The sequence below is a fragment of the Lepus europaeus genome, chromosome 5, assembly GCF_033115175.1.
Source record: "Lepus europaeus isolate LE1 chromosome 5, mLepTim1.pri, whole genome shotgun sequence".
Lineage (NCBI taxonomy): Eukaryota > Metazoa > Chordata > Mammalia > Lagomorpha > Leporidae > Lepus > Lepus europaeus.
Window position 1 is genome coordinate 14,997,307 of NC_084831.1, and position 15,830 is coordinate 15,013,136.

The 15,830-nt window shown below is 59.4% G+C and overlaps 1 protein-coding gene across 2 annotated transcripts in view; it reads right to left on the minus strand.

Annotated features, from left to right (window-relative positions):
- Window positions 1–2,090: 2,090 nt before the first annotated feature.
- Window positions 2,091–15,830, minus strand: part of ECE1 (endothelin converting enzyme 1) — a 108,579-nt gene continuing 94,839 nt past the window's right edge. For both annotated transcript variants that reach the window (XM_062190580.1, XM_062190579.1), the window contains 9 exons: window positions 15,297–15,407; window positions 13,781–13,879; window positions 13,093–13,170; window positions 12,211–12,314; window positions 6,691–6,801; window positions 6,073–6,140; window positions 5,219–5,409; window positions 4,797–4,892; window positions 2,091–4,291 (listed from right to left, as the gene is read on the minus strand). In XM_062190580.1, the coding sequence (XP_062046564.1) occupies window positions 4,115–4,291; window positions 4,797–4,892; window positions 5,219–5,409; window positions 6,073–6,140; window positions 6,691–6,801; window positions 12,211–12,314; window positions 13,093–13,170; window positions 13,781–13,879; window positions 15,297–15,407 (1,035 nt within the window). In that variant the 3' untranslated portion in view covers window positions 2,091–4,114. The remainder of the gene's footprint in view (window positions 4,292–4,796; window positions 4,893–5,218; window positions 5,410–6,072; window positions 6,141–6,690; window positions 6,802–12,210; window positions 12,315–13,092; window positions 13,171–13,780; window positions 13,880–15,296; window positions 15,408–15,830) is intronic.

Genomic DNA, 15,830 nt, shown 5'->3' on the forward strand with positions numbered 1-15,830 from the left:
TCCGGGCTTGCACACACAGGCTTCCGCAGAGCTCCCTGCAACCTGTTGACTGAGGGAGAGAAAACGCACGCCTGCTGTCCAGGGGGTCCTAAGCCACGTGGACATCTACAGCTGCACGCCCCCTTCGCTGGGACATCCCTGAAAGGACAGAGGTAAAAGGAAGCCCTCCCAGCAGATGGGACTCCCAGACTGCATTCCGCGTGGCGTGTGAAACGGCCCGTGGGCTGTGCCCGACCGGTGACCAACGGGTAAGGGACTGGGAGAGCGCAGCTTTGGAGAAGGGGGGACAAGGTCGAGAGGAGTTTGTGGACAGACCTCCCTGCATGGCAATGAATGTGAAGATACTGTGTCCTGCGCCTGTGTTCAACACAGATGAGCCCCGGGGAGGAGGATTTTAATAACCAGCTGGGCAGAATGACCATCCTGTGGATTCCAATCGGCTTTTCTCAACCACTCTTGCTGTGGCCCAGTGGGGGTCTCGTGAATAAAATGGCCTTGGTGCAGAGAGGGAGAGAGAGAGAGAGAGAGAGAGAGAGAGAGAGAGAGAGAGAGAGAGAGAGAGAGGTCTTCCACCCACTGGTTCACTCCCCAGAAGACCGCAACAGCCAGAGCTGAGCCGATTTGAAGCCAGGAGCCAGGAGCTTCTTCCAGGTCTCCCATGTGGGTACAGGGGCCAAGGACTTGGGCCATCTTCCACTGCTTCCCAGGCCACAGCAGAGAGCTAGATCGGAAGTGGAGCAGCTGGGACTCGAACTGGCACCATATGGGATGCCGGCACTGCAGGCGGCAGCTTTACCCACTGTGCCACAGCACGGGCCCCTCCTCTGCCTTTTTTAAAGATTCATTTATTCATTTGAAAGGCAGACTTAGAGAGAGAGAGAGATCTTTCACCTGCTGTTTCATTCCCCAAATGGCCAAAACAGCCGAGGCTAGACCAGGCTGAAGCCAGGATCCAGTAACTCCATCTGAATCTCCCACGTGGGTGCAGGGGCACAAGCACTTGGGCCATCCTCCGCTGCTGTCCCAGGCCATCAGCAGGGAGCTGGGTTAGAAGCAGAGCAGCCGGGACTGGGACTGTCGGTTGGCTCTGGGACGCCAGCGTCCCAGGCAGTGGTTGGACCTGCCGTGCCACAGCGCCCACCCCAGCAGCTACTCAGCTTCTGGTGGTGTCCAAATGGCATCTGTTTCCACCTCCTACAGGGCCAGGACTGGGCTTCCACTCCTGCTTGGTGGTGCGGCACGTGTTGAGTGTGTGTGTGGGGGGTGATTCATTGCTAACAAAGAAGGCAGGAGGAGGGGATGAGGGGAGCTTCTTCTCATGTTCACTGGGGGGAGGGGTCTGCTGGGGACAGGTGTGTGCAGGCCCGGGGTTGGGGTATACATCCAGCAAGAAAAATATGTCTCCCTGCTTTGTAAAGTGCTGGGCAGTAGCCACACCCTCATCCCACGAGTACATCTGAGTGCACGTATGTGTATGTGTGCGTACATACATGATCGCACACACACACACACGTGTGTGCACACGGGTTTCCTAGCAGCCTCTCACATTTTCCCACGCAGCTACCTGAGAGCTGGTTGAGTTCAGAACCCGGCTCTGCCGTGTCCTCCTTGTCACGCGGTGGCTCTGAGGGACTCCTCACCTGGCCAACAGGGCTGAGAAAACACCTGTTTCAGAACACTGTTGGGGGCCTGCAAGGAGGGGCCACGCAGCCAGCCCCCAGCCCCCGGCCGGGCAGGCACAGGCGGCACAGGCGGGCTAAGCACGCCTCATTGGCAATGGGGGATATGCGTGGGAGGCACATTCCAAAAGCAAGGGCAAGCAGGACCCAGAGGCCGAGGCAGGCACAGGCTCGCTCGCTTTCAAGGGCAGAAAGGGGCTCCCGCAGGGGAAGCTGGGGGCAGGCTGGGCAGGTGTGTGCAGCGGCTGCTGGTGCAGGGGAGTGGCACAATCTGTCAAAGGCCAGCGGTTGGAGGGAGGAGGCTCCTGCTGTGGTTTGGTGACAGACGCTGGGCCTGCCATGGCCCCACAGGACGCCTCCCCCCCACTCCCCGCCCCAAGAACAGACACTCCGAGGCACAGGCATAGCCCTCAGTACAAGTATTTTATTTCAATTACAATAGTGCCACGCCCAAACTACAGTAGCACGAGACATAATTAATACAAAAAATAGATTTTGCAGCTCCAGACCCTCCGGCCAGGCACCCACAGAGAAGCCGGCCCAGAGGCTGCCGGGTCTCTCTGAGTGCACCTGCCCACCTCAGCCTTTGTCGAAGCCTGACAGGGCTGGTGGGAGTATGGGGTGCTCCTCTGCTTCCATCCCTGCTGGGCCCAAGCCCTCCTCTGCCCTGGGCCCCCAAGCAATGAGTGCAGCCCGTGCTCTCCCTGCGGACCCCCAGCCCGGGGAGGGACACTTGCTTCCGGCCAGGACTGCCTTGCTCCAGGAGGAAGACAGGAAGGCAGAAGGGTGGGGGGAGAGGGAGCAGAGAGAGGCCCCCCAGGGCAGGGAAAGGCCCACCTTGATGGTCCACCACTCTGAAGAGACCAGGGGACCAGGGGCTTCCTCTGCAGCCCACGCCCACCACCCCCGCCTCAGGCCTGGGCTGTCCCGGGCCAGCAGGGACAAGAAGACAAGCTAGCATTGGCTCCTCTTGGACAAGGCAGGCTCTGGCTGCCTGGGTGAGGGGCTGGAAAAGCTGGGGCCCCCTCTGACTCCCTGCTCCACCCTAGGATAGCAGTGGGGGTGGGAGGCACCCACATTTCACCAGCAGCTGTGCCTCGGGGAGCAGATGAAGTTCCCATAGCCCTGACACTGCAGGCTGGTCTGTGTCGGGGAGCCTTTCCCGCCCAGCCCCACCCTGGCCAAGGGCGCCCCCAAAAGAGAGTGGTCTGGTGGCTGGGAGGACCGTCCCCGCCCAACCCCAGGGGCTGCCTGGTATGCGTGCAGTGGTCCCCAACTCCTGGCACCGGGCGCCACTGCCCTGCAGGCCGCAGCTCGTGGGCACCGGGAGTGGGGTTATGGCCTTGTGTTCCGTTCAGGACACTTGGGGGTTCCACTGAGGGGGCCTCTGGAGACAGGGGCTGTGGCCTCAGCTAAGGCACTAGAAAAGTGGCCTGGGAGCCAGGTCCAGGCCGGGATGGAGGACGGAGCTCAGCGGGTGGGTCTGGGCCTTGTGGGGAATGAGAGCTTTATCATATTTGCTCCTTCCCCTGGTGAGGAGGGTCCACAAGGCAGACCCCAAAGTGGCTGGGATTGGGGAGGGCTGCAAGGCAGCAACAGACCAGAAGAGGGCGTCTCTGAGCCAGCTGTGAACACCCAATGGTGGCGTTTCCGTCTGCAGGGCTCTTAAGAGCGGGCTGGATCCGGGGTGCCTGGACACCCCCAGACTGCATCCAAGGGCCCAGACCTGGTCTCACCGTGCCGCAACCATTGGGCCCCTGCTGCATTCTTGGGGAGCAGGTTCTCCTTTCTGGGGTTCCCACTGTGGGACTCTGGGGGCCAGAGGCAGGCAAGCTGAGCAGAGGCAGTGCCCCCGGGCTGGTGCCCCCCCCAGCCCCTCCCATCTGCACAGGTGACCTGGGGGCTACGAGAGCCCGTGGGGACTGCTCAGTGGCTGGTGGGGGATGTGCCTGCCACAGCCCAGCCTGGCAGAGGGGGGCTGTCAGTGGGGCTTCCCTTGTCCACAGGTTACTTAGAAAACAGATCATAATAAATATACCAATCCCTCCTTTTTAAAAAAAAGTGTTTTAAATGCATTTTTTTCCCTGAAGATTTCCAGTGTACGCCACAATGGTAAAAAAAAAATGATTTCCCCAAAAAATATATCTTTAAAGCCTTTGCCACAGTGGCATTTGTGGTGCTGGAAGTGGGCAGGGGCTGTGTCACACTGCCCTTGTCGGCATGGGGTGCCACCAGCCTGTCGCCCAAATGCCTGCTGCCATTGGCACGCGGGCCTGGGCTGATGAGGCCGTCGCAGGGGGCGGGTCTCAGGCTGGGGGACCCCGTCCTGGTGGCAGCCCTCCAGTGCAGGGAGGGGGCCCTGGGTGGCCGAGGGGCAGGGGACGGCCGTGTCCTCGGCCCCTTCCCTTCTCCGTCGTGGCTGTGTGCTCCACCCCTCACCAGACTTCACATTTATGGTGAGGGTTCATGGGCGAGCCCGGCGGACAGTGGAAGTGTTGCGAGAACTCCTTGGAATTGGAGAGGGATCCGATGACCCGGAAGCGGGAGGGGCTGTGTGGGTCAGTGATGAGGCCTTCGTGGGAGCTCTCGGGCGTGCGGACTGAGCACCAGACCTTTGCGGGGGGCAACGGGGAGAGGCTTGGGTCACCACAGGGCCCTAAGGCCACCAGGCTGCCCCCATCTCGCAGAGTGGCGTGAGCCCCTCCCGCCTGGCACCAGGTCCCGGGGAGTCAGGAGGACCGGGTGGCATCCCCTGAACACGCACCCCCAATGCAGGTGTCTCCTGGCCGTGTCTGCCCACGTCAGGCACGACCAAGAACGAGGCACCCAGCCAACCTCCCATTCCTGGGCAGCACTGTCTAGGGCCCAGCCAGGGTGTCCTGAGGTGAGGATGGGACTTAGCGATCGCCTGGCCGCCTGGCCCCCTGGCCGACAGGATACGGGGATCCTGTCAGCACTCTGGCCCTTCCTTCAACCCAGCCACAGGAAGCTGGCCTCTGCCCAGGGCCACGTCCTTTGCGTGGTCCCACCTGAGGGGGACTCGCCTTCGGCCCACGGAGCCCCTGGATCGTCCAGGGTGGGCCACGCCTGCACCTGTGCCCTTTCTGGGGCTCTTACCTGCGCAAACCCCAGGAAGAAGAGCTGGTCGTTGGTGAGGCCCAGGGTGGGCAAGGTGTGCTCGGGCCCGTTCCTCTTGACCCAGTTCTGGTAGGCCTGGCGGTGGGGAAGGGGACAAACCAGGGCTGGCGCTCAGCCGGCGCCATAGGCAATGGGGGAGGGCCAGGAGGGAGGCCACCCTCCTCTCTGGGCTCTACAGGTGGCCCGGCCGGACGCCTTTTCTGACTCTCAGCCAGGCTCAGAGCGCGGAGCAGTCGGCCTTCGTGCCACGCTGTCGGGAGCCCTCAGGCAGCCCTCGCAGCTGCGCCATTCACAGATGAGGGAACTGGAGCTCCCGGGGCTGCTGTGGTCGCCCTAGGTTCCCCGTGACGGGACCTCGCCTGGCTGGGGCAAACGGCAGCCCGCCCTGGGCCGGGACTCACCCGGTAGGCCGCCTTGAGGCCCCCGTTGTCGGCGATGTTCTCGCCGAGCGTGTGCCGGCCGTTCACGGGCTCCCCATTCACGCTGTAGTTGCTGTACTGCTCCACCATGCACTCGGTCTGCTGCTTGAAGGCTTCCACGGACGAGTTCTTCCACCAGGGCCGGAGGTTCCCGTCCTTGTCGTACTCCCGCCCTGCGGGCAGGGGCGTGGCCGTCACCTGCGGCTCCTCCATCTTTCCAGCAAGAAGTGGCTCTGTCCACCTACCCCCCTCCTCCCGCCAGCGTGGGAACGCGATGCCCGGCTGAAGGCTGCAGGAGCAGCAGGAAGCGACCCGGCTGAGGCCCCGGCAGGTGCAAGGTCCCGTGGCTGGGCTGATTCAGCACCGGCCAAGGAAGCCCGGAGCTCGCAGCATCCAGAGCACAGCACAGGACCGGCCTCCGGGTGGCTGCCTCTGGCTGGGGGTCCCCGAGGCAGGAGGAAACGGGGAGGTTCTAGACACTGAGTGGTGGGAGGCACTGATTTCACCTCCTCTAACCGGGGCTGGACCCCAGAAGTTTCTGGAGCGGTGGAGAACTGTCTACCCCTACCCGCAGCCCCGATCCCGTCCATAAACGGGCACTCTCCTGTCTATTTCACAGTCCTCACAGTCACCCCAAGAGCTTGGGACCACCCATTTTACAGGAAGGAAGTGGCGGCCCTGAGAGATGACAGGGCTGGTTGGAGTCCACCCAGCAGGTGGCAGGGCCACGTGTGAGCTCCGAGCCTTGCACCTCCAAAGCAAAGACCCTTAGACAGGAAGGGGGCAGAAGGCAGGAGGCTGGGGGCGCTCAGACGGGAACCCCAAAGAGCCTGTACCTTGATCGTCAAAGGCATGAGTCAGCTCGTGGCCCACGACAACGCCGATGCCACCGAAGTTCAGGGCCCTGGAAGGGGGGACATGACAGTGAACTTGGGCCCAGTCAGTGACCCACGCTTCCCGGGCCTGAGATGCAGCAAAGTCCTCTGGGGCCTGAGGGGCGTGGCCCCTGCAGCCAAGGGGAGGCTGGGCCGGGTCTGCTGTGCCCGCTGGGTGCTCCCAGAACCACAGAGCCCTTCTACCTGTAAACAGACAGAAGGGGTCGACGCCGCGGCCCAGATGGCAGACCTGGATCTCCTGAGATGGTGCCCCCCCTCCCCGCTCCCCGGGAAGCACTGTGAGAAGGGCTGTCTCCCCGAGTGGGGGCTCTTGCCTGCAGGACACGCCCCCACGAGCAGCCTGCGCAGGTGCCCGCATCCCAGAGACCCCCCCACCCCGGAGGGAAGGCAGGGTGCGACAGCTGGTTCCTCGGCAACCTCCCTGCCACCCGAGCCCCTCCGCTCCCAAGCCAGCGCGGCCCGCCTGTGAGTCGCCTGTGAGTGGCCTGTGGGCCCCCGTGGGCCCCGCGCTGGGCTGGGTGGGGCAGGCGTCGCGACGGGAAGTCATTAGCGGCGTACTTGGGTGAGGAGCGGGTGTAGAAGGGTGCCTGGAGGATCCCGGCCGGAAACACGATCTCGTTCTTGGTGGGCGAGTAGTAGGCGTTCACCATGGGCGGGGTCATGCTCCACCTGCGGGCAGTGTGCGGTGAGTGTCCGTGCCGGGGCTCCTGACCCCAGGCCCACGTGCACCCGGGGATAAGGACAAGCGGCAGTGGTGTTCAGAGGGGAAAACTGGAGACCACGCGCCTGTCTACAAGGAAGGGATCAGCTGAATAAACACGGTTCGGGGGCTCGGACAGCGCCACTGCCTCGGGGAGATGCGCGCCTACCAGCTGTTCTCAGAGTGCGGTTTGTGGACACCCCATGGGGGACCCCAAGACCCTTTCGGGGGGCCCATGGAGGCAGAACTGCTCTCATCACAATACTGGGGCGCCGGAGTCTCTGCCATGGCGTGGACATTCACACGCGTGGTGCAAGAGCAACGGCAGAGCTAGGCAGAGCAAGGCAGCCCAGCCTTGGCGAAGCAGCCCACTGTGCACTGTGTTACACCTGGCCTAGTGTCCTGCTGTGCGGCCGAGCGGGACACAGAAAGCCACTGCTGCGTTCTTCATAAACACCATTGGGACATGTTTCATTGTTTAGGAGAGAGAGAGAGAGCGAGAGAGAGAGAGAGAGAGGGAGAGAAGGAGAGAGAGAGAAAGAGGGAGAGAGAGAGGGAGAGAGGGAGAGAGAGAGAGAGGGAGAGAAGGAGAGAGAGAGGGAGAGAGAGAGGGAGGGAGAGAGGGAGGGAGAGAGGGAGAGAGAGAGGGAGAGAGGGAGAGAGAGCGAGAGGGAGGGAGAGAGGGAGAGAGAGCGAGAGGGAGGGAGAGAGGGAGAGAGGGAGAGAGAGAGAGAGAGAGGGAGAGAGGGAGAGAGGGAGAGAGAGAGGGAGAGAGGGAGAGAGAGAGAGAGGGAGGGAGAGAGGGAGAGAGAGGGAGAGAGAGCGAGAGGGAGGGAGAGAGGGAGAGAGAGCGAGAGAGAGGGAAAGAGAGAGGGAGAGAAAGGCAAGCAGCCATCTGCTGGATCTCTCCCCAAATGCAAGGAGCTGGGCACTCCATCCAGGTCTCCCCTGTGGGTGGCAAGGACCCAGCCACTTGAGACAGCACCTGCTGCCTCCCAGGGTGCACAGAGCAGGGAACTACGTTCAGGAAGGGAGATCTGTAAAACGCAGGGAGCCGCGTCTTCCAAACGAGGCATGCGTCCGTCACAAAGTCACACTTGGGTACAAGATCCGGACGTGGCCATCACTGAGTATGAAAAGTTGTGCGTGGGGTTTCAGGCTCACGTTGCAACGACCATTGAGAAGTCACCACGTGGGGCTGGCAGCGAGGCCCCGTGGGTTAAGCTGCCTTGTGTGACCTGGCATCCCGTGTCAGCACGCCAGTTACAGCCCCAGCTCCTCTCTTCCATGGCGGCGTCCTGCTAATGCGCCTAGGGAGGCAGTGGGTGCTGGGCCGAGTCCTTGCACCCCTGCCCCCACGTGGGAGGCCAGGATGGAGTTCCTGGCTCCTGGTTGCAGCTTGGCCCAGCCCTAGCTATTGTAGTCATTGAATCAGTCAACCAGGGGATAGAAAATCTCTCTCTTTCTCTTCCTGTCTGTATCACTCTTTCTGTCACTCTGCCTTTCAACTAATTAAGCAAATATATATGTTTTAAAGCAATTACCACTTGTTGAGTTTTGATGGAGTATCAGAAGGATATGCACAAAATCAGAAATGATTACTAAAATCCCTCTCTTTGAGGCTGGCGTTATGGCACAGGGGGGTAAGGCCTCCTCCTGCGACACTGGCATCCCATATGAATGCCAGTTTGAGTCCCGGCTACTTCACTTCTGATCCAGCTCCTTACTAATGCGCCTGGAAAGCAGCAGAGGATGGCCCAAGTGCTTGGGCCCCTGCACCCATGTGGGAGACTCAGAAGAAGCTCCTGGCTCCTGGGCCTGGCCCAGCCCTGGCCGTTACAGCCATGTGGAGAGTGAACTAGTGAATGGACGATCTCTCTCTCTGTCTCCCCCCCATAGACCTCTTTCTGCCTTTCAAATAAACAAAATAAATCTTTTTTTTTTTAATCCATCTCTTTTCCAACTACCTATCAATGTGAGATAAGCTGGTTTTTCTTTTTTCTTTTGGTTTTATTTATTCATTTTTTTTTTTACATCTAAGAGGTGTCTTTATGTATCTCAAAATCACATTGCAACCAAAGGAATGTGGAGGCAGGCAGCAGATTCTAGCTGCCTTCTGTGATGCCAGACGTTAAAGAAATTCGCAAAAGCATCTTTATTTTCATTCTTTTTTTGGGAAAATAATTATTTTCCATGAATCTCAGGGCTAGCTTGCAGCACAGTGGATCAGGCTTCTGCCTGTGACAGCAGCAACCCACATGAGCGCTGGTTCAAATCCCAGCTGCTCAGCTTCCAATCTCTGTAACTCTGCCTTTCAAAGAAGTAGATACATCTTTAAAAATAAAAACTTACACATTTCCATAAGAATCAATATAATCCATAGAAACAATAACTGTTTTTAGAACTCAATCATTTTTTAAGAGTGAAGAATGGCTGAGACAGGAAAGGTTGAAACAAATAGTACAGTAATGTGGCTTCACAATGACTTTTTTTTTTTTTTTTTGACAGGCAGAGTTAGACAATGCAAGACAAGGACCTGGGCCATCCTCCACTGCCTTCCCGGGCCACAGCAGAGAGCCGGACTGGAAGAGGAGCAACCAGGACAGAAACCGGCGCCCCGACCAGGACTAGAACCCGGTGTGCCAGTGCCACAGGTGGAAGATTAGCCTAGTGAGCCGTGGCACCGGCCCACAATGACTTTTAAACATTTTTTTATTGGGGCCAGCTCTGTGGCACAGCTAGTTAGGACAACAACCTACAGTGACGGCATCCTGTGTGGGCATCGGTTCTAGTCCTGGCTGCTCCACTTCCAACCCAGCCTCCTACTAATGTGCTTGGGAAGGCACAAGGGGTTGGGCCCCTGCACCCACGTGGGAGACCTGGAAGAAGCTCCTGGCTCCTCGCTTTGGCTTGGCCTAGCCCTGACTGAGCCAGCGGTTGCAGCATCTCTCTCTCTCTCTCTCTCTCTGTTTCTCCCTCTATCTCTCTATAAACTCTGCCTTTCAATAAAATTAATTTAAAAAATCTTTATAAATTTTAAAAAATTTATTTATTCTCATTTTATTTGAAGGGCAGAAACACAGAATCTTCTATCTGCTGGCTCACTCCCCAAATGCCTGCAATAGCTAGGGCTGGGCCAGGCTAAAGTCAGGAGCCAGGAACTCAATCCAGGTCTCCTCCATGAGCGGCAGGGACCAGGGGCTTGAGCCATCACCTGCTGCCTCCCAGGGTGCGCATTAGCAGGCAGCTGGATCGGAAGCAGAAGAGCCCAGATTTGAACTGGGCACTCCAGTATGGAATGAGAGTGTCCTAATCGGCAAATTAAGCGGCTGTGCCAACGCCCACCACCTTCTCAATTTTGCAGAGAGGAAGGGTCAGTGAGGAGTGGAGTGAGATGGAAATGGTATTTTCCCCAAGAACATAGAAAGTCACTCTGGGTCCTCCAGGTGAGCCCCAAGGAGGTGGGTTCAGGGTGCCTCAAATGGCACGGAAAGATAGATAAAAATTTCACAATCATATTTACTTTCTTTCCTTTTTTTTTTTTTTGACAGGCAGAGTGGACAGTGAGAGAGAGAGACAGAGAGAGAGAGAAAGGTCTTCCTTTGCTGTTGGTTCACCCTCCAATGGCCACCACGGCTGGCGCGCTGCGGCCGGCGCACCACGGCCGGCGCACCGCGCTGATCCGAAGGCAGGAGCCAGGTGCTTCTCCTGGTCTCCCATGGGGTGCAGAGCCCAAGGACCTGGGCCATCCTCCACTGCACTCCCGGGCCACAGCAGAGAGCTGGACTGGAAGAGGGGCAACCGAGACAGAATCCGGCGCCCCGACCGGGACTAGAACCCGGTGTGCCGGCACCACAAGGCGGAGGATTAGCCTATTGAGCCACGGCGCCGGCTCATATTTACTTTCAAACAATCATGGGTGCATTAATGGGCAGGAAAGGAAATTTAAATAGGAACCTGTAAGATCAAGGACTTCAGATAAACTTGCAATGGTGCACGTTTGTCCACGAGGGGGCGCCAGAGGCAAGTGGAAGTGGTTTGGAGTTTTAGCCTTATGGTTTTAGAGAGGGAGCGGACTGAGGCCTGGTACTGGGCTGACTTTTCCAAGACTGGAAAACTGACACGAGGAGTCCCTCTGGATTATTCTGATTTAAGGAGGTCTGTGATGGAGGCCCAGAGGCTGGCTGCTTTTGTAAAAATAGAGAATTCTAACTTGAATGCCTTCATTGTCAGGCCCACTGAGAGAGGAAAAGGGAGGGAGGAAGGATTCGGGGAGGGGGGGAGAGAGAACGAGTGCACTTCCATTTGCCAGCTTATTTCCCAAATGTCCACGACACTGGGCTTGGGCAGGCGGAAGCCAGGAGGCTGGGACCAGCCTAGGTCTCCATGGGAGTGGGAGGGGCCCTGGTACTTGAGCCATCACCCAGCCTCCCAGGGTGTGCACAGCAGGAAGCTGGGTTGGCGGTGGAGGAGGCAGGTCTGGAGTGGGCACTCTGATATGGGATGCTGCTGTCCCACACTAAATGCCCACCTCTCAATTACTCCGGTTTAAGAAGGTCTGGGGTAGGGGCCGGCGCTGTGGTGTAGCAGGTAAAGCTGCTGCCTGCAGTGCCGGCATTCCCTATGGACACCTGTTGGAGTCCCAGCTGCTCCACTTCCAATCCAGCTCTCTGCTATGGCCTGGGAAAGCAGCAGAACATGGCCTAAGTGCTTGGGTCCCTGCACCTGCGTGGGAGACCGGGAAGAAGCTCCTGGCTCCTGGCTTTGGATTGGCCCAACTCTGGCTATTTGGGGAGTGAACCAGCAGATGGAAGACCTCTCTCTCTCTGTCTGCCTCTGCCTCTCTGTAACTCTGACTTTCAAATAAATAAATAAATCTTAAAGAAGAAAGAAAGAAAGAAAGAAAGAAAGGTAGGTAGGTAGGTAGGTCTGGGGTAGAGGCTGGGAGCCTGTTTCTCAATCTAGAGGATTCTGATGTACAGTGAGGTTGGCAGCCACAGCTGTGGGGCATCTGGAACCTTCTGCAGGCTTCTGTGGGGACTAGTCCCCAAGGCACCGCCCCTCCTGTTGGTGGGGAACATGGGACACTCGTCCCTACCAAGGGCCACCTCCCTGCCTGACGCTGCCTAGGGGCTCCTAGTGGGACATGATGCCAGGTTGGCTCAGCCCCGAGGCCAGGTTGGGCGCTAGGGACACAGGGTCAGTGTGGCCACCCTTTGCCCTCGGTCCCTCCATCTGAACAGCAGGGTGGTGGCCATCTCCACCCCAGACAGCTCCCAGGCCAGCTGTGTCCAGCACACCGTGGGTGTGTGACGAACCCAGCTAGGACATCCCACCTTGGGTAGCCAGCGCCACCCCAGCAGGGCCCTGGGACTCACTGGTCTCTGTTGGGGGCTTTTCTGAGCTGGTCGGCAGTGACCCTCCACGAGAAGTTGAAAAACCGCATGGCGTTCTCGAAGTAGAGGTCTGGCACCGCAGTGTACTGGAAAAGAGAGAGGGGTCCCGGGATCAGAGACCCCCAGGCTGGCAGCTGCTTCTGGGAGAAGAAACAAGGCCATGCAAGGTGGGTTCTCTCCTCGGCCCTCCCCCTGCCAGGGCCCACTCCCAGCCTAGCCCAGGGCCCCAGACCCTTGGCATGACCCCCTGCAGTGTGTCTGTCATCCCCTAGGTGGCGCTGCAGGAGTCTCGTGGGACAGAAGTAACTTGGAAATTCCTAGGTCTTAGGTTACTGTACCTGCCTGAATGCACAGATTCCAGCCACAGAAGATGGCCAGCTTTGTCCTCTGGGACAGGAGGATAAGCAACACCCCTGCTGGCCGGGCCAGGCTGGACGCACAGCCCCAGGTCAAAAGCACAGCCCCAGCTTTCTTTGGGGCAGCAGCAGGCGGCCCGAGGGGCTCCCCATTCTACTTCACTTCTGCAGTTTCAGGGCCACCCGTTCTCCTGGCCCCTTCCCGGCTCTGTTTCCCATTACTGTCCCTCGTGCAACAGAGCCGATGGCCACCTGCGTGGGCTCTGGTTTCGCGGCCGGACCCTGGGCAGCGGTGGCTCCAGGGATGCCAGGTCTCAGGCTGCCCCAGGACGCCACAGGTCAGAGATTGGCTTTCTCGTGCCTGCTCCACCCTGGGTCCCACCATACGTCACCATGTGATGCTGTAACAGCCACACTGCCCCCGGCATCCCGTCCGCACCCAGCCCCGCCTCGGCCCTTTCCCAGGTGGGCACTGGGAATGCACAGGGTGGGCGGGAAAGCCACTCACGTCATTGAAGACTTTGTCCAGCTCCTTGGGGTCCATGATGAAGCTGGGATAGCCTATCATGTTGTAGATGGCGTCGGCCTGCGGAGACGCGGGAGTGAGCAGCCACCACGCTGGCCCGGCCGGGCCCCTGCCTGCTCCTCTTCCGACCCAGCTCCCTGCCCATGGCTTGGGAAAGCGGTGGAAGATGGCCAAGTGCTTGGGCCCCTGCACATGTGTGGGAGTCCCAGAAGAGGCTCCCGGCTCCTGGCTTTGGATTGGCTCAGCTCTGACCATTGTAGCCATTTTGGGAGTGAACCAGTGGATGGAAGACCTCTCTCTCTCTCCCCTTCCCCCTCTCTCTCAGTGACTCTAAATCTTAAAAAAAGAAAGAAAGAGATCTCTCTGTGCTCCTTCTGAATCCCGGCCAGCCTCGGGCCCCCTGAGAGCAGCATGAAGCCGGCCGCTCCCAGCTCCACCAGTCGGTGCCGGCCCTGCACTGCCGCCTTCGCCGCCGCAGGCTCAGCAGGGTGGGCTCCGCGCCTGCCTGCTGCCCCTCCCTCCCATGGGGTGCTTGCTGGATAGGACGGGGTCTCCTTGGCTCAGCCGCCCTCCCTCCCACGGGGCGCTTGCTGGATAGGATGGGGTCTCCTTGGCTCAGCCGCCCTCCCTGCCTGCTGCCCCCGGCCCCGCGGGCGCCCCGCGGCCTCGCCTTTTCCTTGGCTGATTTCCGGGTGTCTTCGTCCATCCACTTGAGGGTGCTCAGGCTCTCCTCAAACGCCTTTTTGATCTCCAGGATTATCTCACTGGCCTGAGGAGACAGATGGGACCCAGTGAGGCCTGCCCCTGCGGGGTGGAGGCCGGGCCACGCTTCAGGCACTGCGGGGCTGGGCTAAGGCGCCACCGCCGTCCAGAGCCTTCAGCGTGGTGACACACACCGCGATTCTTTGAGGCTGGAATACGTAGCCAGACCCAGATGTATCAGAACGCAGGATCCGTTTTGATGGAACAGCCTTCAAAATCTGGGGCCGGCGCTGTGGCACAGCGGGGTAAGCCCCCTCCTGCAGCATCAACACCCTAAGAACACTGGTTCGAGTCCCGGCTGCTCCACTGCCGATCCAGCTCCCAGCTAGTATGCCTGGGAAAGCAGCAGAGGATGGCCCAAGTGCTTGGGCCCCTGCACCCACTTGGGAGACCCGGAAGAAGTTCTTGGCTTTGGCTTGGCCCAGCCTCAGCTGTCCCAGCCGTTTGGGGAGTGAACCAGCGGATGGAAGACCTCTCTCTCTTCTGACTCTGTCTCTCCCTTTCTCTGTCACTCTGCCTTTCAAATAAATAAAATAAGCCTTTAAACATTTTTTATTGATAGGGATAAATTTTTTTTTGAAAGACGGCCCACATCAGAGCGCCTGGGTTGGGATCCTGGGTGCAGCTCCTGACTTCGGCTTCTGGCCATGCAAGTGACTGGGCTCTTGCCACCCGCACAGGAGACCTGGATTGAGCTCCTGGCCCCGTGTCAGTCAGCGTGGGTGTGCGGGAAGTGAATCAGTGCACAGGAGTTCTCGTTATCTCTCAAATAAGTAAGCAATATATACAGAGGTAGTGTGTTTTTACATCTAGAGGAGTCGAGTTGCGAGGAGCAGTTTCAAACATGCGAGCTCCAGGCAGGAGATGAAGAGTGCAGGCCTGGAGGCCCAATCCAGAGGGTGGAAGGTTCCAGAGAAGGGGCAGGGCAGGGCAGTGCGAGCGCCAAGAGCTGAGGGCCTGACCCGGACTCACACTCTGCCTCAGCCGCTCACGGGCAGGCCGTGCGACAGATGCCAGGCCGATTGCTGACTTGGTGGAGACCACAAAACTGCAGCAGCAGGAGTGGCCATTCAGAGAAGGCGCCCTTGTCACTGGGTAGATTCTCACTTCCCGCCCCCTGCAGGAGGGACAGCCCTGCCTCCCTGCTGCGGACAAGGGGAGGATCTGCGGCAGGGTCCGCGCTGGGGCCCAGCTGCCCGCCACGTGCCCCACCCTCCAGGCCAGAGCTGCTCTGTCCGCACAACCTCCCAGGGTCTTCCCAGCACCCAGAGGGGGACCCGGCTGTGACTGCTTTGCAGGGTCGCTGGGAGGGGCAGATGCATGAGCCTTGGGGCAGGAAAGGCCCCGAGCAGACCAGAGCATGCACCGTCAGGTGCACAGGGGCCCTGCAGGCTGACGTCACGCCTGTGTCACGGGCCACTTACTATGTTCTTGCTGTCCTCAGCGAAGGTCGCTTTGACGAACATGGGGCCCAGGGCAAAGCCCAGGTTGTTTTCGGTGTCACTCACACAGAACTTCCAGCGAGGAAGGCAGGTCTGGAAAGCACAGGAGGCAGGCGTTACTAGGCCCTGGCTTCCTCCCTCCCAGCCATCTCCCCGGAGGTAGCACCCTCTGGGGGCTGCGCCTCCTCCTAGAACTCCCCAGAGACCTCTTCTGACCTAGTGGACATTATTTTAGATACTGGAGACCAAGAGGTCATGGGACACCCTCAGAGCCACCATGGGCCATGTCGGCAGTGCCAGGCTCTGTGTGTGGCCATCAAGATGACCTGCGACAGGGACTATGGACTCTGGGCAGAGGAGGAAGTAGTAGGTCAGCCAGGGGCTGTGGCTGGTGCAGGGTCCCACAGCAGGGGATGGGCACCCAGACCCACGGGCCCCCACACCCCATCTTCCCACCTTTGCCGCCTTAGCCTGCTGGGTGGCAAAGGATTCTGGGAAGCGCCCCGACTGCCCCAA